At 42.2% G+C, this 26,992-nt stretch overlaps 1 protein-coding gene across 6 annotated transcripts in view; it reads right to left on the minus strand.

Annotated features, from left to right (window-relative positions):
• TBL1XR1 (TBL1X/Y related 1) overlaps positions 1-26,992 on the minus strand; it is a 156,105-nt gene that overhangs the window by 8,899 nt on the left and 120,214 nt on the right. For all 6 annotated transcript variants that reach the window (XM_075556053.1, XM_075556055.1, XM_075556057.1 and 3 more), the window contains 11 exons: positions 17,537-17,682; positions 15,464-15,686; positions 14,528-14,660; positions 14,024-14,165; positions 12,749-12,812; positions 12,562-12,659; positions 11,215-11,275; positions 2,904-3,025; positions 2,713-2,787; positions 1,654-1,781; positions 979-1,144 (listed from right to left, as the gene is read on the minus strand). In XM_075556053.1, coding sequence (XP_075412168.1) covers positions 979-1,144; positions 1,654-1,781; positions 2,713-2,787; positions 2,904-3,025; positions 11,215-11,275; positions 12,562-12,659; positions 12,749-12,812; positions 14,024-14,165; positions 14,528-14,660; positions 15,464-15,686; positions 17,537-17,682 — 1,358 coding nt within the window. The remainder of the gene's footprint in view (positions 1-978; positions 1,145-1,653; positions 1,782-2,712; positions 2,788-2,903; positions 3,026-11,214; positions 11,276-12,561; positions 12,660-12,748; positions 12,813-14,023; positions 14,166-14,527; positions 14,661-15,463; positions 15,687-17,536; positions 17,683-26,992) is intronic.

Raw genomic sequence — 26,992 nt, forward strand, 5'->3', positions numbered from 1 at the left:
TAAAACTTTGTTAGTTGACTCTCCACACCCACCCACCATGCAAGGTGGTTCTGATCTGGCTTTCAACTTTTTCTGTAATAGAGACATGCAAATTTTTGGTTCATTCATATTGAGGATTTTGTCATTGGGGATAGCCCTCTCATTGTTTGCTGTTTTGGGGTATATGAAACCCAGAATTGATGAACCTACAGAAACAGTGAGTACAATAAAGGTTCCAATGGGGTACGGTGCAGGAGGGAGGGGTAAAGAGGAGCGGATGGAAAGAGTTCAGGAAGGGAGAGAATGTTTTGAAGCTGGCTGTGGTAGCAATGGAACAATCCTGCTGGATGTGAGTGAACTATGAAGCAATGTGCTATCTGTATTAACTCCCCATAAAGTGGTTTTGAAGAGAAAAAAAAAGTGGGAGATCCAGAATGAAATTCTGTGGATTAGTCAAGTGGGTACCTCAATCCTGTCAATTCCTGGAGCCTCGTTTTTCCCAATGAGGCTTCAATGCAAGTTGGACGTCTTCCTTCAGTACCACCAGCTCTTGATCATGTGTTGACTCCTAACCCAGCTGACTGCGGACCAACACTGTCCGGGCGCAGTGACTCAGTGGTAGTCTGCCCACCCTCTTCGGCTGGAGCATTTAGGTGAGAAACTCCCTCCTCTTGAGACGTGCAAGCTGATGCTTCCCACTTGGCTTCCCAACTCCGGGTCTTTGCAGACTTCATTACGGTACTTTGTTTTCTCAGCTGCTCTTTGAAGCCTTCTGTTCAACATCATTTCATCATTTCTTGTTTTCGCTTTAGCTAGTCTACATTCAAGACCAAGTTTCAGGGGCTGTTCTCACTTCTAAATTCCATAAAAACAAACTCTTTATTTTAAAACTGAGAATTAAATAATTAGAACAAGAGGAAGGACGGTCCAAGAAGGAGACAGGCAAATGTTTTCTAGTAAACATTAGAATACGTGACCATTTCAGTAACACCGACATACCTGTGTGTTCCAGATGTGCACACATTTGTCAAAAGAACCACTTGCCAGATACCTGCCGTCAGGACTGAAAGCTACACTGTAGACAGGCTCTTGGTGTTTTGTCAAAGTGTGGATGCAAATGCCTCGGTCTACATCCCATAACCTAACAGTAGAATCGAAGGATGCACTGCAATAGGGGAAAAAAACACGTAAGTCACGAAACGCTCTCATGGCCCCTGGGCCACTGCAACCCAATGGCTAGCACCAACTCAGTGTACGAGTCAGGACGGGTTGTTCGGGAAAGTAATATGGGGGGCAAAGGCCGATCAGGAGAGGATGCAGTTTAAAAGTCACCTCAAAGTTCCCAAATTGCACATTACGGAGCTAATTCACTATCATTTTCAAATAAGCACTTTATTCAACAGAGAATTTTGAACACTGATAGGCCATGTTTTTCAATTTATCTTTTTTTCAACAAATGAGCTAAACAACGTTTATTATTTGGGTCTAATTAGTATTTGATGTCCTCAAACCTAAAAACACTTTAGAACTTAAAAATACTAATAATGAAACACGGAGTTTAAAAAGTTGCAGGATGCCATTCTCATTTCATGGAATCCTCTCGGCTTTGTCCCACATTAACTAGCGGTTCTATTGACAGAAGACCTCTCGGGAAAAGAGCAAACAATGCATTACCTTGCTAACATAAGATTGGCATTGGGATTATTTGTTCCTGGTCCTGTTGGACTCCATTTGATAGTATAAATTTCTTTATTGTGCGCTTGCAAATCATGGACACAGTTGTCTTGCTTCATACTCCATATCTAAACAAACAACAAAGAGCGTGTATTGCCATTCTGCACAGGTTTAGTTTCCAAGCCAGATTGGCCGACAAAGTAGCATGCAAACGGCTTACAGTCACACTGATATTTGAGGGGAAATTAGCATAAATTCTCCAACAACTCAGTACCAATGAACCAATTCCAACTCATAGCCAGACTCTAAGACTGGCTCTAACTACCCTTGTGGATTTCCGAGCCGGCAACTCTTTAGAGGGGTGCTTCCTCCTCCTCCCGAGGGGGAGCTGGTGGCCGTACACTGCTGAGCCCTGAACCTACGTGTTACTTCATATCACCTCTCTCGAGATGCCATGGCATCAATTCTGTCTTAGAGGGACCTCGTAAGACCAGGGGGAACTGCCTCCCGCGAGTTTCCGAGGCTGGACTCTCCGTGGGCGTCAAGGGCCCCATCTTTCTCACTGCTTGTTGCTGTCAGGCGCCCTTGACAGGTGCTATTTCTGCCCCGCGTACAACCGGACAAACCTCCACCCCATCCTGTGGCAGCCTCACACACAACGTTCTCCTAATCATAGAGATTTTATCTTCACACTACTTCTTAGCTAGAATTACTTTGTATGTTTGAGAAAACAAAAATAAGATTAAAATATTATTACTATTATTATTAACCACAAAAAAAGCAGAACAAGTCCTAATACTTAAATTTAAAACTTTTTTGGTGAACTATGAGAAAGTTAGTTGCCACACTATGCAAAAGCCGGTCCACTGCTCCCATTTAAAACGAGATTACTGCTCTCCCATCTCCCCATGGTTACACCTGCCACAACATGTGTGACTTGGTGACTTTCGTAGAGGAGAGAGAGAGGGGATGCCCTCAGGACCTCGTGGGGGGGAAAGGGGGTGCAGACACAACAGGCCCTGGGAATAAAGAAAAACCAAAACAAAACAACTAAATTACCTTCAAAGTCATGTCATCAGAACAGGAGGCCAGTAGATTGCCAGTTGGGTCCCATTTGATAGCATTTACTTCGTTCTAAAAGTAACAGTAAATAGTCGCAGTTTCATTTAGAAATTAAACAAATTTCATGCAAATTCACCCTGAAACATTATGTTTGTCACAATCACTTGAATTGGGGGGTGGGTCCTTACCGTGTGTCCCTGGAATGTTTTAATAGGTCTGTCTTGTCCTAATTTACAGACATGAATGCACATGTCTGTACTACAAGAAGCAAAGGTGTTGTTGCTCTGCCAGTCGACATCCAGTGCTGGTGCTGGAAAGGAGGGGGAGGAAAAGGTAAGATTTGCATATTTGTTCTGCATCCACTGAAATCAAGGTGTTTTAGTTTGGATTCATGACGACATTCTGAAGTATGCACTAAGAGAAGGTAAAGCAGTTTCAACTTTTAAAGAAATTATGAGTTCTTTAAAAATTAGGGTAATTATATATTAACAGGAATTAATGTACTATCACTATTAATTCCCATTTGGCATTTTCCTGTAGGTGAGACCCAGGTATAGTAGTACAGAGATTGGGGGGCTTGGCACCTTGCTCTGTAGATTACTAGCTCTGGTCTTGATTTCCCAGTTGTAAATTGGGAAAATTAAACCTAATGATAGAATTCTGTTTACGTCCAAAATCTGACTGCTCGACAGAACAGTAAGTTTTGGTTCTCCTACTCTCCAGGTGCTGAATCCTAGACAAGTCACTTCACCTCTCATGTGTTATTTCCTTAGCTAAAAATAGGAATATACCAACTTTTACACATAGCGTAGACGTTGTATAAAACAAGTGAGAAGGTGGGTGGAGAAAATGCTTTATAAATTACAGGAGTTAGACAAACACACCGAATAAGGAATCGCTCACAATATCTACTCAACTGAAAAACAGACTATTATTTATACTTTGTGTGTGTGTATCCAACCCCATGTGATACTTATCAAATCCTTCTTAAAATATACATCATTGTGAAGCATACAACTTTCCTCTAGTTCTTCAATGCTTCCCCCAGCACCACCCCCATCATAATCCCAATTCCACCTTATAAATCTGGCTAGACCAGAGGATGCATACTGGTACAGATAGGAACTGGAAACACAGGGAATCCAAGACACATGAACCCCTCAGGACCAGTGGGGAGAGTGGTGATACTGGGAGGGTGAAGGGAGGGTGGGGTCAAGAGGGGGAATCAATTACAAGGATCTAGATATAACCCCCTCCCTCGGGGACGGACAACAGAAAAGTGGGTAAAGGGAGATGTCAGACAGTATAAAACATGACAAAATAATAATAAATTTATAAATGATCAAGGGTTCGTAAGGAAGGGAGGGTGAAGGAGGGAGGAGGAAGATGAGGAGCTCATACCAAGTGCTCAAGTAGAAAGCATTTTGAGAATGACGATGGCAATAAATGTACAGATGTGCTTGACACAATGGATGGATGGATTGATAAGGGTTGTACGAGCCCCCAATAAAATGATTTAAATAAACACACACACACACACACACACACACACTTTCGAATTCATAGTCTCAGCACAAAAGCTGGCTGGAATTTAATAGGTATTCTGATTTTAGGTTTGACAGAATTAAAGATTCCTTCCTTTCCAACAACAAGTAATGACAACAGGTGATTACGTTAAGCAACAGAAACACACTAATAACACTAGATTTGGAAAAATGGTTTAAAAAATGTGGCCTAGGATTAGAAAAAATAATCCCTGAGATTAAGGTTGGAAGTAATGCTCCTACCCATCAGTCAGACTACAAAACTTCATGATTCAAGGGAAAAAATGGATGAAGCACACATAAGGGTTTTCATCAGTGCTAGGAAATAATTAGGCCCAGAGCCAGTATTTCCGTGCTATTAACAAACCTTAAAAACAAGACCCAGAGGGATGAAAGTGTTTTCAAGTAATGTTTTAAGTGTGTCAGAGGAAAGTTCATAAATATTAGTTCTGAATACAAAAACATTCAACAACTAATTCACAATATCATGCTTACAGTTAAACGTTACTGGACATACAAGGAAAAACAAGGCCAAGAATATAAATCATCAGAAGTGACCCAGAACAAGGACTTTAGATTTTGCATATAACAAACTAGAATGTGAAAATTTGTAAACTCTATACCAAATATACCCAAAAAGGTAAGTAAAGAAATGGGAGATAAAAAGAGGCCTAAATAAAGCATCTAGATATGAAACTAGAGATTTAAAAAACGTATTGAATAAAATGGGCCACAGCTTAGAACGTAGCTGTGGGTAAAGGCCGTTCAAATAAACACCAGGGAGAAGAACTGGAAAGGCGGGGGAAGAACTGGAACAGGCTGCCCATGGAATCAATCAGACCATCAGGAGCGGGGGCGGGGACTTTGACAACCCAGTGGCCACAGAGAGTTTTTTCGAATCTGAGGACAACTATGAATGAATATAACGAAAGAGGATTTTTCATTTTTTAAAAGTATAACCAAAGATCAAGAAACATGAAGAAAGCCTACCAAGGCACAATACAGATGACTTTTTAAAAAGACAATAGTTCCAAGAAAACCGCTGTCAGGGCCATGAGAGAAGGCTTGGTGCTGGTGTGGATTAGGCATTGGTGACTCAAACCCACAAGCTTGTGCCGTATCTGCTGCAACCAAAGATCTCCCACTCGGACGGCTCCCCCTGCACTGCAGGGGTGCTATGAGTCAGTACGGGCTGGATCGATGGCAGGGAGTTTTGAGTTACAGGTTGGAATTGGCTTGGTGGTGTGGGTTTATTTTGGGTTTTAAACAGATAAAAGACAAAAATGACAGGTGATTTCCTGTCAAAAGCATGTTCTCTAAAGTAATAAAGATTGTCAACCTAGAGTTCCATACACAGCAAAATGCCTTTCAAACATGATGGTGAAATCCTTTTGAGAAAAGAAAAATGCTGAAAGAATTCATACCAGCAGACTGACACTATAAGAAGTATTAATGGAAATATTAAAAACAAAGAAAAAAAGAAAATATGTATTTATCCAAGGCACCAGTACATGAGTAAATATAATTATTTCACCTCGTTAAACTAATCACTTGAGGAGGTCGGATGGTAGTAAGTTAAAGATGTGCCCTGGAAATCCTAAAGCAACCACTGAAAAATTAAAATAAGGAATCAGCATTGATAAGCCAAAGTCATTCCGTGCCATCGAGTCGATTTCAACACATAAGCTAGCTACCCGACAGGCCAGAGCAGAACTCCCTGGACGGTTTCCCGTAACTGGAGTAGAAAGCTGCCGCCTTCTCCTCCTGCAGGGGAGCAACTAGGGGTTGTTAACCGCCGACCTGACGGTTCTGCAGCCCAACACATAGCCCACTCTGCTTCCGGGGTTCAGCCAAGTGGGGAGGGGAAATGGGAGTCATTAAAAATACCCAGTAAATTTGAAGGCAGGCAGGCAAAGAGAAGAACCCAAGAAGATATGACAAAAAGAAGCATAGTCTATTAAATTCCCATGAAATATAAAACCGTCTACATTATTGTAAGAACTGAAAATCACAGGTGTGAGACTAACTGGTGCCTAAACAAAGCAGTATACTTTAACTATAAGGACGCCAAGCAAAGGTCAAAGGGCAGGGGAAAAGATATATCATAACATTAACCAAGAGGAAGTTAGAATGGCTGGATCAATACCAGACTAATTTGATTTCAGAGCATCACAGGAAAGGAAGCTACTAGGCAAAGATAACCCACACTAAGTCAAACCAGATGCACTGCTGGTAGCTGACCACAGCTCATCCCAACCCTATTGGGCAGGGCAAGTCTGCTTCGTGGGGCTCCGGGCCTGTAAATCTGCACAGGAGTAGACAGGCTTATGGTGAGTATAAACCGCCAACCGAGTACTTAGCACACTGTGTCACCAGAGGCCCTCAACAGGGATTTTAAAAAGTAAAATAAAATCACCAACCCACGGCCAAGCAGTCTGTCGCAACTCCTAACAAGCCCACTGAGGGGTCTCCAACAGGAGCAAGTCACCTCAACTCTCTAGCAAAAGAGAGGGTGAGTTTGGAAGGCCACATTCACTCCACAGTGCTGGCAGGGCTCCAATCCAACACGAAGACACAGTGACTAGGCAAAAGCAAGTTCACGAGAAATGGCAACTTCTTTTATTCCAATGTGTTAGACATTTCAATACCTCTCTTTCGACAACACATGAAACAAGAGAGAAAACCGGCAATTTTATCACCTTATTAGAAGATGACGACCTCGCGGGAACAATGCTACTCAATCAGGAGTATTATCAAAGAGATCTGACAAAAAACCCTAAATTCAGAAACTGCTAATACACTTCTAAATAAAAACTAAGTCGACGAAGAAATAAAGATGAAAAGTAGAAAGTCTTTTGAACTAACATGAAAACACAACACAGTTAAGATGTGAGCGCTCATTGAGCAGTAGTTAAGTTTACAGCACTGAATGGCCACACTCGAGAAGAACAAGGTCGCCCAAGAATGACCTCGCTTCTACTGTGGGGAGAAAAAAAAAAGGAAAGGGCAGCCAATTAAGTAACAGAGAAAACAAGTCTGTAAATATGGAAGAATTCATCTAAATTTATGAACTTCTGGTCTTCGAGAAATACTGTTAAAAGAACGCAAAGACAGACCGTAGACAAGGAGGAAATATCCGTAAAATGTACAGCTGAGAAAGGACTTACATTCAGAAAACATAAATAAAGCGTTCTCAAGGCTCCATAAGGAAAACAACTGAGTTAAATAAGTAATCCAAAGAACATACACTTCACCAAAGAAAATAAATAGATTTTCACAGTGAATATGCGCCCCCAAACTAAAAACAATCCTAACTTCAAGAGATTAATAAATAGCCTATGTAATAGAATACCTATTAATACTAAAATAATGTACAACCGACACCTGTTATAACATCAAGGCATTTAAAATAATATGCAGAGTGAGCGCCAAATAAAAAACAGAATATAGGCTAACTCCCGTGATATAAAGTAACAATCTGGTGATGAGTCAAAAAGTCCTGCGATAAAATCCTACAAGCTTTGAATCAAACAAAAGCATCATAATGTCTAACTATATTTGTCCACATATCCACAATCATATCTATAGCCTTCTGAAAGGACACACGCTGTTTCCCCTGCTAACATTCTCCAAATAATTCGGCATTCTTCAGTCAATCTCAATCAAAAATGTTCTTTTTGCATACTCAAAGGACTCAAATCATGTTCCTTTTCAATGTTCCTTGACTTTGGGGTAAAAAAAAAGGCATCTGAAGAAGGAAGATTAGAGCTGAAGGCTGGATTGGACAAGATTTCCCAATTCCTGTACAGCAGCTCTTGCTACTCTTGAATAAGGACTGGTACATTGTCAATGATAAAGCAGCATTCCTAGATGCCAATTTCTGGACTTTGTCTCAACAATGCACCTTCCAATTTTCACAAAAGTTTGGCCTAATGAACCTCCATGGTCATCCTGTTTCCTTGGAGAAAATCTATGGAGATTGCCCATTGAAGGATCCCCCCCCCAAACATAGTCACCATAACCTTGTAGGCTAACCTCTGTGGCCTGAATTGAACTGGTCGAGTAAGCCCCCCCCCGCCCCCCAAGCTACAGTTTTGATTAGCAATTTGTTTGTTGTTTTTTGTTTTCTTTTGAAGGCACCCTAATGAGGCTAAGACCAATGAATTAGTTACTAGTTGAATTTGGCACGTTTAACCATGCCATGGCTGGAATAATCCCATGCACGTGTGATCTGGAGCCCAGCTAGATAATACTTTTTGACTTATTTTCAAATCATGACAGAAAGCCAGGTGGTTATCGCCAGAAGACAACAGAACAATAAACATCAGAAACAGCCATAGAAAAACTTCAAAGGTGCCGAAAGCTTTCCCTATCATGAGAATGCTGCTGGTTTCAGGGATATATGTAATGTTCAAACAAATCAACCTGCACAATTTAAATTCATAAGTTAAGTTTATGTCACTTATACCTGGCTATTTTTTAAAGCCTGGTTGGAAAGTATAGAGGCAGTAAGTTTATACATAAAAATGATTCAATAATATCTAACTAACACAGTTACATTCAAATACCTGATGCCCGAGTCAACTTCGCGTCATGGCGGCCCCATGTACAAAATAGAAGTGGTTCATACAGATTTCTTGGGTCTAATCTTTACAAACGCTCAATGGCAGAACTCTCTTACCAGCGAATGGGCTTTAACATTGGGGAGTCCTATCCTATCCACACTTCAGCCCTGGTCTTCCGTGTTCAGACATCATTTCCCACTCAGCATTTAAGGAACATCGAAAGAAGCCTTCTGGGTCACTCAACTATGCCAGAACTGCCTTTCTGACTGGGTGTCGCCTGAGCACTTTGTTCCACCACGCACCTTGCTGGGACTAGGGGACGAATGCCCACAGAGAACACTGTCTACTGCAGGACACCGCCAACACTCACCAGGTGGCAGCTAGTGATGCTCGAAAACAGACCCTTATGTCGACTTCGCAACTTTCTCAAGGGAGGAAAAACTTTTAGAAGACTTAAGCGAGGCCCGAGAAAACGCTCTATGGGAGAGTGCTAGAAGCAAAGTAAATGAAGTAAAATGGGTATTTAAAAACTACCAGCAGCAAATTGATGTATAAATGCCTAGTAGCAGAGTTAGGCTTTAACCAAACTGAATTTATCAATACGAACACTTAGAAACTTAGATACGCTATCTGCAGTCCCAGTTATGCATGCATTACAGATAAACAATTTTGCGCCTCATCTGGCTTGTTGAGTAGCAATAAATAACTATTTACTGGAGAAAGAAAACGCAAAATGTCAGCAGAGGCAAGTTTAAATTTCGATAGTGATGCTTTGGCATGTTTTAATGTTTAAAATGCTTAGCAATGTTTAAAGTTACTGCCGAAGACCTCATTGACAGTTACCCTCTGACTCACAGGCCTCTCGCTAATAACATAATCTCCAGAAACGGGCTAGATCAAATTGTACGGAAAGTACTCTTGTCACAGCTATGAACACATCGTGTTCCAATGTGCTTGCCAGTCAGTCACTGAAGTGGGGAGGTACGTCGAAGGCCGTCGCAATGGTTCAAGGCTAGGAAACCTGCAGGAAGAGGTGCCCTGGGGGGGGGGGGGTAAAGACACAAAAAGCACTGTCCCCTCACCATCCAGACCTCTCTGACCAGAAAAGGAAACACTGCCTCTCTCTGCACGAAGGCATCTTAGAAAGTAGTCAGCCGGTGTTAGACAGCTGCTGAGAGATATCTAAAGATGAAGACGATGCTTGGTGTGATTTTTCTCAGTCGCCTTGCCTGGGTGACCCTTCTGGCAAAAGCAGTAAAAACTACTTACATACTCAAAGGCAAAGAAATTAGCACCACATCCCAATGAAATGGTATCTAATGACAAGGTAGGACTCAGCCAGCAGGTATATACCAGGAGGCTTATTCATGGAAAGATGGAATGAAAAAGTAGCGGAATTTATCCATGGCTTTTTGACGCACTCTTGGCCCCATGTGCCCATTCTCTCTAATTCACTGACAGTTTGCAGTAGTTTTACGACCCAGGCCACTTTGACAGAGGAACAAAATACGCAGAGTGTTTCTGAAATGCGTCATTATTACACATTAAGTGACAGATACACTTTTAACTGATAAAATATGATTTGGGTTTGTGTTCCTTTAAAGAACAGAGAGATCAATATAAGGATCCAATTTCTAACTAATGGCACTGGGGAAAGCTCGTATTTTGAGTTTCATGTACACAGGAGGACTGATTTAGAAACAGCGATATAAAGTGAGATTATAGAGCAGTGTCCAAATGTGAAAGCATATTTCCTATGACCACATCATTACTCTCATGAAAAATTCTCCACAGAGAAGTGAAAGTGAAGCTCCAAAAGGTTACGTGACGTATCTTAATGCTTCTTAAGCAGGGTGGAATAGATGTCCTTACTTAAAACCCACAACCCCTCTTTAAGAACTATTACGACTCCTGATGGCAGCAGGCTGCAGATGCTTTGTTTATGGCACATTTCATGGAAAACAACTGATGGTCTTTAACAGCGGTGAGTCCCCGACAGTCACGCAGTGTCAACTTCTGAAGGGACTCGTCTCCAGACTGATCATTAACAGTTCAAGATTTTAAACTAAGCACACGCTACTTCAAGTTTAATTAGGAAACAAAACAAAAACTCAGCCATTGAATGGGGCCCCACTCATCGAGACCACGGCGATGCAAGGGTAGAGCTGCTCCGTGGGGTTTTCTTGGCTGTATTCTTAAAAGGAAGCACCTTGCTGGCCAGCCCCTGCTCCCCTCCCCCAGCCGCTCCCCTCCCCCAACCCCTCCCCCGCCCTCCACCCAACAGGTGCTGTTTCCTGGGTTCAAATCACTCTCCTGTAGGCTGGTAGTCAGCACAAACCGGGGACTTTTGAAATACAGAAGAAAGCTACACGCAAGTTAGACAGATTTACCTGAATGGAAAGGAAACTGCTGCTTGGCTTCACCTGTGTGTGCATCCCAAATAATTGTAGTCTGAGAGTAGAAAAGGGGAAAAAAAAAGAAAAATAGGTTGCAATGAAGTTCAAGGGAGGTCATCAGACTGGAACATTAGATGCCTGATTGAAGTAGAGCACAATGAAGTCACTACCATTTCATTCTGCCCAAATAGTCCAATTAGGCTATTTCTTGGGGGTGGGGTGGGGTAGGGAGACTGCTTAGGGCAGATGGGAAGGTTGTGCAGTTCATAGTTTTTCTCTGGTGATTGTTCATCAGTCAGTTCATGTCAAATAAGATCGAATGTCTATAAACGACCGGGCATTTATATTAGATTCCACAAACTGTAAAGGAAAAGCCGTTGCTTCTGAAGCAACGTTGTAGTAATGTAATTTAAAATAGAATATTCTTGCAGCTTTTTCAATGTAAGAGTTAAGTTCTTGGTTAATGAAGTTGGTGCTCAGTAACATCACTCTGAGTTTAAAATGGCAGGTTGAATTTTACATATAGAAGCAATGTCTTTTACACGGTATCATAGTACAGTGTATAAACTGGAATGAATATATTCTCAATTCTCGTTAGCAAACGCCCACTTACTAATTTGGCGGGCCCAAGGTACTGGGCAGCCTGGGGGCAATGTGGTCAGGGGGCTTCCGCGCTCCCCTCCGGGGCTGCCCCCCTTCCCTTTCCATTTGGTGGTCCCGCTTTAATTGCCCAATTGAACACACCTTCCATTTTTCACCACCACTTCCCTTTCTGACACCACCCTGTGTTAACCCTCCCTTATCAGGATGCCATTTCCGGGATTAAAATGACCCTAAACATTTTCCTCCCTTACTCATTTTGGGAGCTGTGGTACACAGAACGGCCTAGCTGACAAATGGAGGCAAAGACGTTTCAAAGCCGTCGGTATTCACCATCCTAGGTCAGTGAGAACGTTTATGAAAGGTTCCTTCATTTCTTACATTTTCAATTAAGCACCGAGAGTCAGCTAGCAGCCTGGCTCTAGCCTTTCCTGGGAAATCACTCCAGAGGCACATTTACTGATGAGCTAAAGCCACAAACTGCAGCAGGGGGGGGCATCCTCTATGAATTTCTCGTAAAGCTGGGGAGTGGTGACAGATACGGGATAAAAGGCATTCTGATGCACAGTCAGGAAGGAGCTCATAGAAAAACCTAAGAGAAGCATTTTGACAAGAACGATCTTAAATTTCTCAAATGTGGATGTTTTTATTATTCGTGTAATTAGCAGGAAAGGAAGCATTGTTTGCCTTTCTACTATTCTAGAAACAACCTTTGCCGAGTTAGTTAAACAATCTTTTTACCTTGTCTACTCCAGCACTAAGGATGAAGTTTCCTTTCTTATTCCATTTCAATGCAAATATAGGGCCTTTATGCTGCCCTAAGGTGCTAGCAAGGGTACCTGAAATTTCAAGCAAAACATTCACATTATTGAAAACTTTGTAACTCAGATCCACAGCAACAAAGTAAAGGGGGAAATGTGTCATTTACCATCTTTAGTCCATATTCTGGCAAATCCATCGTATGAACCCGTTGCTAGAAGTGTACCTTCACTCTGCCAGAGAAACACATTTCTTTCAATTATATAATCCCCAAAGAACACTCAAATACTTCATGGTTCAGTTCTAAGCATTATTTGCTTCAAAACTTCCACTCTTGCCTATTCGTGCCCTGAAACACCATAGTGAGTGAGGCTGGCTCTCTTCTAGGGGGTCGCTTACTCCGTCTGCCGACGAACCCAAATCTCGTTCACGGCAGTCACTGTTCTGAAGCAAACTCAACAGCCGACACTCGTGAATAATAGAGGTCACTGGAGGCAGTGGATTTTTTTTCCCTGTAACTCCCTGCCTGTTGAAAAGACATAGGTCCACACGGCCCAAACAATGTTGCTTTGGATGATCAGATCCTTGAGTATCACTGAAGATGTTTCCGTCCTTTGCTAATTCTATCTCACGGAGAAAGCCTAACTAATACAAAGGGTGCTACAGCAAGAGCCAGTTCACTGCCCACTTACCACAAACGGAAGTCCGTGTAAGGGTCTCTAAGGTGACATCATTTCTCTGCTGGACCCTGCCTTGATGGATGACAGAAAAAGGCCAGGGCTACCTTATTCTCAGCACGTGCAAACGTTTGCGACGCACCAGGCAGGTAGATGGCGGCTGTACTCTAGTACCGGAGACAGAGACTGAAAACCTGCCTCAGCAATTCTGGATGCGTTTTAAGGGCACTCAAAACGAGACAGCCACATTCTGGACTTTTTGTCAAAAGAGCTAAGTTAGCTCAGAAAGATATTCTGTCTGACTATGTCCATAAATAGAATCAAAGAATTATAAAATAACTACAACTGTAATATACCTTTCAAGTTATCAAGACTAATTAACGATCCTTAATAGGCAAGTAACAAGGAAGTTTTTAGTTCAAGGCAAATGAGAAAAAGAACTTTATCCCCCAACAAAGGAATTCGTTCAGGTCTTGCTTGGCACGCTGTTCCTGTTACTGGGTTAAGGATTTGCACCTGTAACCAAATGTACCCAAGAACGAGCACCGCACTTCTACTTTACACGTCAGGAAAACAAGAAGGAGAGTGGCTGGGTAACTATTTTACCAAGGCCACGAGGAAGAGCCAGACGTTGGAGCTGTGGTCTGATTACACTAGGGCTACCAAACATTCTTCAATGCAACGAAATCCAGATATACACAGCCCCTAGGCTGAGACTAGAAAATACGTTAGTTAAGACATCTACAGTGGCAACAGATGACACTCACATTCCAGTCTAGAGATGTTACATCCTTGTTGCTCGGGACGTCTTGCCCTCCTTCCCGTATGCAATGTCTGAGCACCAACTGTGTGGAGCCGCTGGTGCTGTTTTCACTGAGATTCCATATCCTTGCTGTTGAGTCTCCAGACCTATAAAGTCAGCAGCATATTTGAGAGATTCACACATTGAATTATCACAGAATCAGTAACATGCTTGCATCCATTAGTAAAGAAAATAAAAATTAGACTAGCAGTAAAAATTTACTGCCAGTACTTCTCCCATTCTCCACTAGCACCCTTGGAATTAATACACTTCATTGAAATAGCATACATGTAGTTCATGAAGAAATAAAGATTTATACAGGCAAGGTAATCATCAAACAAAATACCCACTAAAGCCCAAAACTTACACATGAACATAACATATTTGCAAAAAGCAAAGGGAAAAGAAAGAAAACAATTATCTAAGACTAAAGCAAGCAGTCATTTTAGTTTCCCTTTGAGAAACACACCCAGACGCCAGGAGGTCGCTGACGGGGTTCCAGGCACAGATGAAAACTTCAGATTCATGGCCCCGCAGCACCACTGCTTTATTGGGCGGGATTTCAACATCCCCGTCCACTTCCATCATGTCAGTATGATTATCTGCACCACAAAAACACGTGGAAAATAACAGTGAGGCAATAATAGAATATCCCGAGGGAAGGGGGGAAGTTTAAACCAGTAGATACCTATTTTACAATAGATGTATGTACTCGTGTATAAGTTGACCCGAATATCAGCCAAGGCACCTAATTTTACAAAAAAAAAAAAACTGCATTAAAAATGTGCTGGAAAACTCGGCTTATACACGAGTACATACAGTATACAGCGTAACCCTTCTGCCAAATCAAGTTAAGCTGACAGCAACTAATGCAGTCTTTATCACATGAGAAATTAACCCTGCTCCAAGTATGATCATGTGTGCTTGTGAGCGTGTGTGCTCAAGGGCAAGGGTAGGGAAGGAAATGGGAAAGGACTGTAAAAGGTTTGAGCAAAATATGTCTAAAATGCCCACATGTTCTGAACTACATACGATCCCTGCCAATACTATTCTGAGTTTCTGCCAGTAGAGGTTGCTGGTATCACTCATATAACAGTGTTGCTTTGTATCTCTCTCTGCATCAGAATTTCGCTGCACTTGTTATAACAACTATCACGTTAAAAACAAAACCTAGAAAATGCAGCGGCAGAAATCCATTTAATGGTGAAAAATGGTCTCTAAGTATTTTTATTATTATAATAAAATCACCAAAAAAGTCTGAACTGGGTAATGCAAGTCAGATAAACCAGCCGGCCTAAATCAAACAGAGGAAGCTCTCTGGTGAGCTTCCAGCTTAGAAGGCGGCACAGTTCTGTTGAGCACAGTGCTTCCTCTGAAAGGGAGGGTTCCGCATTTCTGCGCTCACTTGCTATCGTGTGTGCTCCGTTCTCCTCGCCATTTGCGGTGTTCTCTCCATTTTTGGTAGATCCTTGTTGGTTTGTGGCGGCTGCGGCGGTGGCGGCCGCGGCGGCCTGCTGCTGTGCAAGCTTGTCTCTATAGGCTTGTTGTCTCGTCTGGACTACATCAGGCATCACGGCATCTATCAGTGACAGAGACTCTATTGGTCGGCCATCAAACAAGGTACCATCCTGGATTTGGAAAGTGTGACAGAAGAAAACAACCAAAACATTTGGGTCATTAATAGTCATGGAAATCTACAGCAAACAAAGTGGGGGGAAAAATCTTTCAAATGGGGGGGAAAAGCACACTTAAGATAATTTTCTAAATTCATGTAGGGCAGGCAAGAGGAAAGGAAAGAGAAAAACTCTTAAGTAGCAATTGCAAATGGCTATTTAAATTTCTCCTCCACAATTAGGTCATGTTGCTCAGAGAGATATTCAAGTTCAAGTCCACTGCTTAAAAAAAAAAGAAAATGTAGACCCAGAGTTAAGTAAAAGTTTAATGAGTGGAGATTCCAAAATTCTGTTAGTCAAAAGCAATGGCCAATACAACCCATGTGATGTTTGGGGCCACTTTAGGGTATTTCTTTAAAGCCGGGGGTGAGGGGGAGGGGGTGGTGTGTGTGTGTGTGTGTGTGTGTGTGTGTGTGTGTGTGTGTGTGTGTGTGTATGTGACAGATGGCTGTACTGACAAGCTTCTTGTGACTTGACTAAAACATTAAAAGTACAGTGAATTTCAGATGACACCATCCGTTCTAATCATTAAACCTTCCTTGTGAGAAAAGCCAAGCACATTGTAAGATGTAAAGACACAGCTCAGCCAATGGCAGCTAGGATCTCTTCAATCAACGTGTGACCTGAGAGTCAACGGTACAGCCATCACTTGATGGCTTGTTAGAAATGAAGCTTCAAGCCTATAGATCAGATTTTTGTGGGTGAGCCTCAAGAATCTGTAATATTCGTGAACTTTCTGGGTGGTTCTCCTGTGTGATGCTTGAGAAGTACCATTGTAACACATAGGTAGTGCTTTTTAATGTCATGGAAAACATCCCTATTTTTCCACATTAAAAAAAATAAACATCTCCAGTGAGCACAAGAGGAGAAAGAATAAATCAAATAGCAACAACACCAATAAGCTAGGCAAGGACTGGGTGTCCAGGAAAAGCCTTTTGTGAGGAGTCCAGTATTAGTAACTGTTTGTGCCCAGAAATATGATTCAACCAATACAAACATTCTGCAGAGTACTGTGGGCATCAACTCTGGTCACTGGGAGAACTAGGTGATCGTGTCTCATTCTTAAATACAGAATACTTTGAAAAAGAAAATGTGCTAAGACGAAAAAGACACTAAACCAATTTAATTGGGTTGTGTGTGTGTATGTGTGTGTGTGTATGTGTGTGTGTTCCAGCCAAAGCTGGAACCTAGGTAAGGTGAAAGCCTGTCAAAAGAAAGAAAAGACAAACAATGTGTCACTAAAACAGACAGTGGAACAGTGGTAGGCCAGCATCCATCCGAGGAGACAGAGTTGCAAAAGCTGTTAATAAAACAAGGCAGTCCCATCGAACACCAGCTCTCACAGGTCTCCCTGCACAAGGCACTAAATCCTTAGAAAAAGATCCACCTCGGAGATAAAAACAAGGCCAAATAAACCACCAATAGAGGGTCTTATGATAGGCAGCAGCATCAAAATTCAGCTTCAATGATAACATCTTCCAAAATTAAAGCACATAATCCTTCCAGAAAGCTCGCCATTTTCTAATTGCCCAATTGTGTTCTCAGCATTCCTTAGTACATTCCTGTTGTTTTAATGAGTATTATTGTTTACTGAGAAAACCATAGACAAAGGAATGCGCTATCAATAATGATCCTTACAATTGTGAGCCAACAGACGCCTTGGGCGTGCAACATGGCAGCTCCAGACAGAAACACTGCCCTCATTTTGTCCAGCTAGTAAAGCTTGAGAAAGATGCCCAAGGGGAAAATCAGGTTGAAGGACACACGTGAGAGTAAGAATCGTATTTGAATCAAGTCTTCCTTACCTCATTAATACTAACTTCTGCTTCTACATACTGTAGACCTTTCTGGATGATAGAAATCAACGCAGCAGGTGGGACAAGGGCACCGTTTATATTAGACTGACTAATATGGCTTTCTATGCCAAAGGTAAATGCAGAATGAGAAAATCCTAGAAGAGGGGGAGAGAAAAGTATTAGCATTTATTCTTCTAGTTGCACCATGCTAAGCGACACAAAGGGGAAAGTTGTGTTCCACACATCTGAAGCCCCGCCTCCTAACCAAGGTCGAGTGTGTCTTGAAACAAAACAACAGAGCAAAATTCAAACACATTTGTCTTCATGGTTCTTTGCTCAATTTAATTATTTAATGTACTTTAAATTGTTCTTAATACATCCTTCATTACCTATCTCCAATTTTAAGAATTTTCCCTAGTAAAGCTCATCAGAACGCTAAAAGAGAAGCATGTGGTTCAACTGCTGAACTCAAGATCACTGCAGCCAAACCAAGGCCAGTAACATTTCACATTTTGAGTTTTTACATTAATAAGGTAGACTATCTTAAACATTCAGTATTTTGCAGTTTATCTTCAAGCTACTTACACAATAAAAGGTAAATTAAATCTAACGTATATTAAAACTAGGGTAAAAAAGAATTTTTATGCAAACATGAAATTTTTATGTGCTAATTAAATGCTAATTGACTTTTTAAAACAAATTCTTTGCCATTTAGTAATAACCCACTTAAAGGAAGACCTAGAACACAGGGTTAGCCGAGGACAGCGCCATCTCCGTGTTCCCAACCAACTGAAAATGCCGACCAACCAGAAACATGGACACAACAAGGAGAATGCATTTAAAATATTCTATGATGAGACTTTGAAGAGTGAAATGGGCTTTCCATCAATGAAAGGTCAGAGCAAGATGGGTGGGTGGGTGGGTGGGTCGTTTACGTTGGTCTTTGTGTTAGAGGAGGGTTGAGTCCACAACAATTCAAAAGGTCCAAGGATGGTGATTCTCTTGATCAAAGTATCTATCGTAGTTCATCATTAAATATTAATTGCTATTAGTGCTTTAAAGCAATTCAACCAAATTCTTTATGTGATATAGAATTGTTTCAAACTGGATAGTTCTATAAACATGGGCTTGTTTGGGGTCCTCAGTAAAACTGACTTATCTATAGAATATTTTCTATTGCTACCCAGCTTGCCTCAGTCGTTTGGTGCTCAGTGCGTCCCCACTCACCCCAATTTGTGCATAGCTCCTGTACTTAAGCTCCTGTAGAACTTGTGAGAATTCTGTAATAAGACATTGCAAACAGCGCATGCTTAGGAAGTCTTTTAATTGGTCAACTGATAAGAAAGAAAACCTACGGTAATTTTCCTCACCGATCTCTCCTTCCCTCTCCCCTCTAAGATTCCTACAACTCAGTGAGTGAGACAAGAACTAGTTAGCTCTAAGACCGCATAGTTTCGCCCATAGGCAAGGTAATAATACATTTATAAATCGTGTTCTGCTTCATCCGAGCTCTCAGAGATGGCTGACCGAGGGACCAAGGGGGAAATGCAGGCAAGAACGCCTTTTCCGAGGTCTCTACTGGGAACTCACAACCATGTGAACACACACAGATTCTGTCATGGGGTAGAAATGAGAGAGGGGGGCTAGGAAGGGTAAGGCATGTGGGGGAGAAAAGGCAGTGAGATCCACAAGCAGCAAAGCCGAGCTTCCTGTTTTCAATTTAAACCCACCCGCAAATCAATCCCTCCATAAATCATGACTAATCCATCCGCTGCCATTGGGTTGTTGATTCTGACTCACCCTCCAGAGGGTTTCCAAAGAGTGTACTAGTTCTGGAAGCAGGCAGCCTCATCTTTCTCCCTGGCAGAAGCTGGTGAGTTTGAACCGGTGGTTAGCAGCCCAACCAACAGCAGGGCTCTTTCAGTCATAAACAGGGCTGCCAGGTGGCTTGGCAATTTCAGAGCCAAAGCTTCAAGACTGAAGGTGCCATTCACAGAGGGCTCACCCACGTTGGAAATGGTGCACATGCATGCAGTTTGATTGGTCTAGAACTTGAACTAACAGGTGGGAAAATACAGCCACTAAATGAGATGACTTAAATTAATTCAAAGACCATAACTTGAACTGCTGCATTCTACTGTTCCTCATAAACAGTTTAAATGTCAGAAAGGATGAGGCTACGGTAAAGGTTTATTCGCAGTGGTTCTCAACCTTCCTAATGCCGCGACCCTTTAATATAGCAGTTAATTCCTCATGTTGTGGTGACTCCTCCCCCAAACCATAAAATTATTTTTGTTGCTACTTCACACCTGTAATTTTGCTACTGTTATGAGTCGGGCGACCCCTGTGAAAGGGTCGTTCGACCCCAAAAGGGGCCGCATCCCACAGGTTGAGAACCGCTGGTTTGTTGTTTACTGACATAAAGTACAAGATTGCATCATTTGCCTTGTCTTATCAACTCAAGGTTCCGGAAAGTAATGCGAATATGAAGATATCTCATTAGTAACATTTATGCAAAGGTTACAGAATTGTTTTTATTTGCATAAGGCTTAAGAATTGTACCCCCAAAAAAGAGAAGAGGAACCGAATTCTAGCAGTCTTTTTGCTGTACCCCACTGGTGGGAGCATGTTAGGCAAATCCCTGCATTTAAACGCCGGTTGCGTTGCTGATAAGGAGTTGAAGCTTACAGTGTCAACATGTCCAAGAACACCCTGCGAGTCGCAGGTGGAACTATGCCGATGTTAGGGTGGGAGAGGGCCTAGATTCGAAAGCTGTTGCGTCACACCAGCAGAGACACTATGGCAAGCGTGATGTGCATTTCCGGTGACCTCAGATGCCCTCAGAATGCTCTCGAGCAGCAGGGAAGCGACCCGAAGGAGCCAACTGCACAGTTTTGGCACTTCTCGTTGACAGTGAACGATCACCTTTTAAAATTTCTATTCAGAGCAATATAGAACAGCTTGAAATAATTAAGTTCAAAATTACACTACTTTTCTTCTTCCCCTCTTTAAAGTTTCGTTTTCCTTTAAACTTCTGGACTAATTTAATTACTCTTCAAAATAATCCTAATTCCCAACTCTTCCTCAGCCACTGGCACTCCACCATGTGACAAATCCGATCATCCGACCTCTGGATTCTGTCGCATCGGTCTTCGCCTGCCCGGCGACTGCCCACAGTGCTTTCCCTCGCAGACAGTCCCGCACTGCGAGCACTATTCCTAAAACACCCGTCGGTCATGTCGTGCCTGGCTTGAGCACTTCCGATGATCCCTTTGGCAATCCAAATAAAGACCAAATTCCTAAATATGCCACATTATTTTGGGCAGCTAATACTGCTTATCTCTTGAGCCGTGTCCTCCTAATCCTAACTCCACACTCCCGTCTTCTTCTCCTTGTGCATTACATTTGGGTGCTGGCACATTTCCAGTAACTTCTAACAAGATATGACAGTCCCCTCTAGCTTACCATTGGCTCACCAGAAAACCCATGACTACAGAATGAAATGACAGATTAAAGTCTCTCTTGAAAAACTATCTAAAAACTGAACTACTTTGAGGCAGAAAATATTCCCATTTATCTGTACATAGGTATGCAGGAAAAATTTTCAGAAAACTTCTCATTCACAAAGCAGAAAGCAAGAGGTGTCATTTTAAATCTGTGAAGATGGTGAAAGCTTGCTATGAACGACAAAAATGGCATCTCTCTTCTTTCCGAAGGTAAGCTAAAACCTGTCACCTGGTCTGCACAGTCTCTGTAATCCCGCCATCTAAACATTCTCTGGGTAATGAAGATTTGGGAGAACGAAAAGAAAAGGCCAGAGAGGGCTAAGACTGAAACCCCCAGAGTTGAGTCCAAATACCAGCTCCGTGCCTGCGACGAGCAGTGGCAGGGAGGGCGTGTGGGGCTCACCCGGCAGAAAGAGATTACAGAGCTGCCATTTCGGGCACACGGCTTCTCTCAGCTGTGCCTTCCTGGGTAAGCGGAAAGGACTGCATTCCCTCGGGGAGCTGGGCAGTCCCCCAGAGCAGTCAACTCTCCTTGGTCAACACAGGACGCAGACATACAAAGCTGGGCCTTAAGAAAATGGGCTTCGACCACCATGCGCAGGTTACAGGGCATCTGAACGAGAAGCCCTGGTACAAAGTGGCAGAGCCAATACAGTACACAAGAAAATCTAATTTTCCAAGGCCCCGTTAATCTTAGAACAGAAAAGCCCAGGAAATTATATCCAGAGCGACCCCAAATCTCCTTTCTGCCCTACACGTCAGTATTGTAAGAAGAGTTAGAGACGCCCACCCCACCCCCCAAGGGGGGGAAAGCTTTGGAGGATTTTGGATGTCGAAGAGTTAAACTTCGAGTTTATGAAAAGAACCTGGAGGGGTTCCGATAGCCCAACCCAAAAGCAACTGGTGATGTTTTTATGCACTTTCCTTGAACCCCTACCCCACACCCCAGCACAAGGGTCCTTGAAAAACAAACATGGCTATAAACACCTAATATAAATTGTATTTTCTTAAAAAGTCTAATAGCATCATTATCTTCGGCCAGTCAATGTACCACCAGCACATGAGTCATCTATCACACAACTAGACATGTGCACTTTCATGGTGGTCACAATTTTAAAAGAATCTTATCAAGAATCTGCGTACAAGTTATTTATTGCCATGTGTAATTTTCTTCTCCTTAAGATAGCATGCGTTTCCTCAAAAAGAACAAAAATGAGGACAACACACGCATGCTAAAGTAAGTTTTCAGGATCGCCAAATGGCATTCCAAACAAAATGTGCAGACGTATACTGTCAGGAGTGATTCAAGTACGCCTCCTTCTGCTCTCAGTATACTCACTGTCCCTGAAAGTATGGAGAGACTGTCATTACGTCTGAACAAACTCTGTGTGGCAACTCCAAAGGACCTTGGTCAGTAGGAGCGTATAATGGGATTTCCTGTATCAATGGAAAATGGCCAGTCAACTTACTGAAGAGCAAAGAACAACTAATTTGGAAGGATAATATCGTATTACCAGCTGCTTGCTGCTTACTGCTAGTTAACTATTAGTGATAACTATAATACAGATCATTATGTGTCAAATTGATGTTTTGCTAATTAAGCAAAACTCTTATTTATATGCTGGTCATCTTATTAAAACAAGAAGCAATACAGAAGGTGAATGTATCTAACCCTCAACTCCTAAACTTCCCTCACCCCCTGCCTTCATGTGGAGACAGATGAGTGGCAAGTGTTAAAATCTGTGTGTGTGTGTGTAATTACGTTACAGTTATTATCCAACTCAGTTGCTTCCATGCAAGTCCAGACACACTGCACTGCCGGTTGCCGACTGCCCGTTTATTGGGCGCTGTAGGGGCCGACACAAAACGGCCCAATGGAAAACAACGCACGTTGTGTGTTACAGACGGGAAGCATCAGGCTACATACAAACATTTTATTCAAGCTGTGCTTTGTGTGGCCATGTCTCTAAACTAGAACGGCCATAAAAAGCTTTTTCAACATGCTATCTTAAAAACAAATACTTGTCCGGACTATGTGGAGGCATACCCGTCTGAGAAAAAGTGGGCCGCGGCCAGACCTCTATCTGTCCAGGGAGGTGAGAGAGCCTCAGAAAGTTTAAAACTCAATGAAACAATATAATGCAGCAGCGGAGAGATAAATGAACTTAATGAACCACGCATTTTAGCTCACCTACAAAGGGCCTTCAAAAAGTGAGTGGGAAATGGAACAAAGAGGTAACAGAGCTAGAGTCCTCTCATATGCCACTGCCTTTTTATCAATGTAGACTATAAGCACGACACATCTTACTTGTAAAGTCAAGAGGATACTTTAAAGTAATGTTAGATTTTGAGAATAAAAATCTAGAAAGTAACGCCTCATCTCAGCGATATGGACAAACTGGTCTCCCCGCCCCTATCATAAGATGCATTTACTTCCTACCTCCCAACAATCAAGCACATTATAGAGACAGGGGCAGCCTGGAGCTTAAACACCTACTAAGTGAAAGTAAAATCTAGGCTCAAACACATCGTTTAAAGCACATAAAACTATGCCTTCTTATACAAAGCAACACCATCACCCGCACACATGTCAAAAAAAAAACCTGGTATTAAAGACATCACAAATAACTGCCAGCAGCCACGTGTCCAGGAAAAAGAAACCACACTGTAACTACAGGAGCGCCGTGGGCGATGCTGAGGTGAGGAGAAAGGCCAAAAAGCAAAGATGCAAACAGCTTCTCCCAAACCCAAAATCAAACTCCCCGCCATCAGCTCACTCGGACTCACAGCGATCCTACAGGGCAGGGTAGACCGGCCCAGTATTCCTGAGACTGTAAATCCTTACGGGAACAGAAAGCTCATCTTTCTCTTGTGGAGCAGCGGGTGGTTTTGAACGCCTTACCCTGAGGGTGGCGGCTCAATGGGAAATCCACTACTCAAGCAGGGTCCTTGCTAAGCCTCTTAAGCTTTTAAGAAATTAACACTCTATCAGATTCTGTCATACACAACTTAGCATGTACCACTAAGTACTTATCTGCATAAGGATGGTAAAATTAGTTATTAGGGCAATCAAATGATTAATGCCCTTGGGCGAACACTAATTAAAGGCAGCATTCTGAATAAAGTCAATCGTTACTTACAGAACTGCATGTCAAATGCATTCAATTTTCAACCCATCTCAAAAGAGGGAAAAAAATAACTAATTTTATTCCCTAGGAAATAATTGTTGAATACTGAAGTCTGGTGCATAAAAGTGCAGAACAGTGGAGAGCTACGTGGCTTGTTTAAGGTGAATTTTCTACAGGTAAAATTGAGATAATTTAATAAGTTGCAACACTTAAAAAAACACCCTAGAATAAATATATATTTCTCTTTATTAGTTCTGGTGGGCGGTGATAGCTTGTTTCAGAGAATCCTTGGAAGACTTGGGGCTGAGTTATGATGTGATCCACTTTTCGTAATTACATGGGTAAGGAAACAGATGCTCCAAGAAGCTATCTAAGCGCTTTGGGGTGGGAGGGCTTGTACCAGATTAATATAGTTTAGCACTGCTAATAAAATAGGGTGATCATCACAGAGCACTAAGTGTTTATGAGAGTCTCCAAGGGGTATGGATGGCAGAATTTAATCAACATTTGACCAAGAAAAATGGAAAGTTTTAAAACATGTTTAAAGCTCCTATTTATCAAAACAGAATAGGTTCATGTGGTATGTTTTGACTTTAAGGACTAAGACAGGCAAGACAGAAAGTTATTGTGTGTGTGTGTGTGTGTGTGTGTGTGTGAGAGAGAGAGAGAGAGAGAGAGAGAGAGAGAGAGAGAGAGAGAGAGAGAGAGTGTGTCAGTCTTTAAGAGGGCAAATCTGCATTTTGATGGTCTCAGCATCAATTCCACCCCCACCCCGCCCCTTTCCCCAGTGCTTTTTCTACCTATCTAAATCCAGTTTAGTGCTCCTTTTGAAAACAATGTTAAAATTTTAGTTTCTACTGCATCACTTTACAATTTTTGTGAGAAATATTTATGATTTTCAAGTAATTCACACCTTTATTCTCAACCTTTATTCCAAAGTATCCTTTGGAAATCAAGTAATTCACACCTTTATTCCAAAGTATCCTTTGGAAATTATGGTGATAAATACAACAGATTCCTAAAGCTGCCAGGAAATGGAATTATAGAACTAGGTATATCATAAAAGTCATCAATTGCAAAAATGATCGTTTGTATTGTATAAATGGGGATCGGCAACAAGAGTGAGCCTTAGGAACAAGCAGCAGTGCGGATCTCGGGCGGCATGCGCATCCCCACTGGTGACGTGCTGAGCTCTTCCTCGGCCCGGGTTCTCTGTAGCTGTGTGCCTGCAAGTGCAGTCTGACTCGGACGCCCAGGACACCGAGCACGGCTGCCCTGCCGGTCCGGTATAAGGCTGTAACCTTTAAGGAGCAGACTGTGGAGGCTGGTGGAGTCAAGCTGCCGAAATGTTAGTTCAAACTGAACACGGGAGCATGGTGCCACCACTTAGTTTTTCGTATTTCTCCAAGGAACTCCAGATGAGTGTCTCGCAGCGTCCTTTGTGACATCCCTTTTACACCTTTTTCCAGCAAGTTCTGTAGCAACACTGCTTTGGGATGTATTTCAACTCAGATTTCGATTCCATGTGTGCCCACTGCATGCTTTCCACTTTACCCTGAAGTTACCTATGAATATTTTTGTTTTCAAGATATTGTGAACCCACTACATACCCACTGTCCAGATCAAACTGTAATACAACGAATATAGACCAATGGTTTCCAACCTTCATTGTATCTTAGAGGACGTTCACAGTATGCACCCTTGGGTCTTGATGTTCTCATAGCGATTCTGATACAAACGGTCAAACTGTAATAGGCAGTACCTCAACCTAGGGGGCGAGCTGCACTCCTAAAAACCTCCATAAATAAAAATGTCGGCTGAGTCTACTGTTCCTCTGCCAATCGTAAGGTAAGCTTATGAAGGGGCTGGCGAACACACTCTGTATGGCGTGACTTAAGGTCAAACATCACCACCAGCACATTATAAATGACCGAGTATTCCAACGAGTAAACAACACAGCTAAGAGTGCGGTAACCAATGACAAGAGGCTTAATATAAGAAGTATCAGTCTAGCCTTACGAAGACCTTTTAAAATAATTGCTATCGTTTTACTGCAAAATCAAATGCCTTAGAACGTGGCATTTAGACGGGTTTTTTTTTTCCCCGAGAACAAAATGATGACACGTAATCAACTCGTTCAAAAGTCCATCAACATCCAAGTGTTATTTTATTGTACTTGCTGTGGCAACAGAATACATCGAGTCCGCTTGGAAATATAAACATCTGAGCTTTTATTAGCATGTCTAACTTTACCTTGCCCCGTTTGTATTCAACAGAAGGTGACCCGGAGGGCACTGCTGAGCTAGTCGGCTGTTTCCTGATCTCCAAAACAGGGCCACTTCGGATGATCCTGCCTAAATACTTGCTATTATAACCCAGTTGGCGTTACATTTCCCAGACGTTGATTCTTCACAATATTTTGGGGGTCCAAAAGTTTCGAATCTGACTTAAAGAGTGGTCTGATGCAAAGGCAAAAGACACAAATTGTTTTTTATCCAATGAATTATATCCTCCACTCCCAACATACTGCACAGCAATTTCCAAATTCCTATTTACAACCACAGGTCATGGTTTTTTTGCTTTGTTCATCACATTCTCTTATTCAGTCCATTCTCTGAGATACTTTTTTGGGATATGCCTTCAACACCAGTTAAGGAAAAGGGGGAATATCCACCTCAAAGTTCCCCAAGAGGTTCTTCTCCCAGGTTTCTTCCCTCCATTTCCCTTTTGGCCCTAGTTGGGCCTCAGTCTCCCAAGCTACTCCAGGCCAAACAGGAGCAGCGTGCAGAAAGCCCGAGAGCAAGGCTCAGAACTCGGGTACAGCTGGGAAG

This window comes from Tenrec ecaudatus, chromosome 8, assembly GCF_050624435.1.
Source record: "Tenrec ecaudatus isolate mTenEca1 chromosome 8, mTenEca1.hap1, whole genome shotgun sequence".
In the NCBI taxonomy this organism is placed as follows: domain Eukaryota; kingdom Metazoa; phylum Chordata; class Mammalia; order Afrosoricida; family Tenrecidae; genus Tenrec; species Tenrec ecaudatus.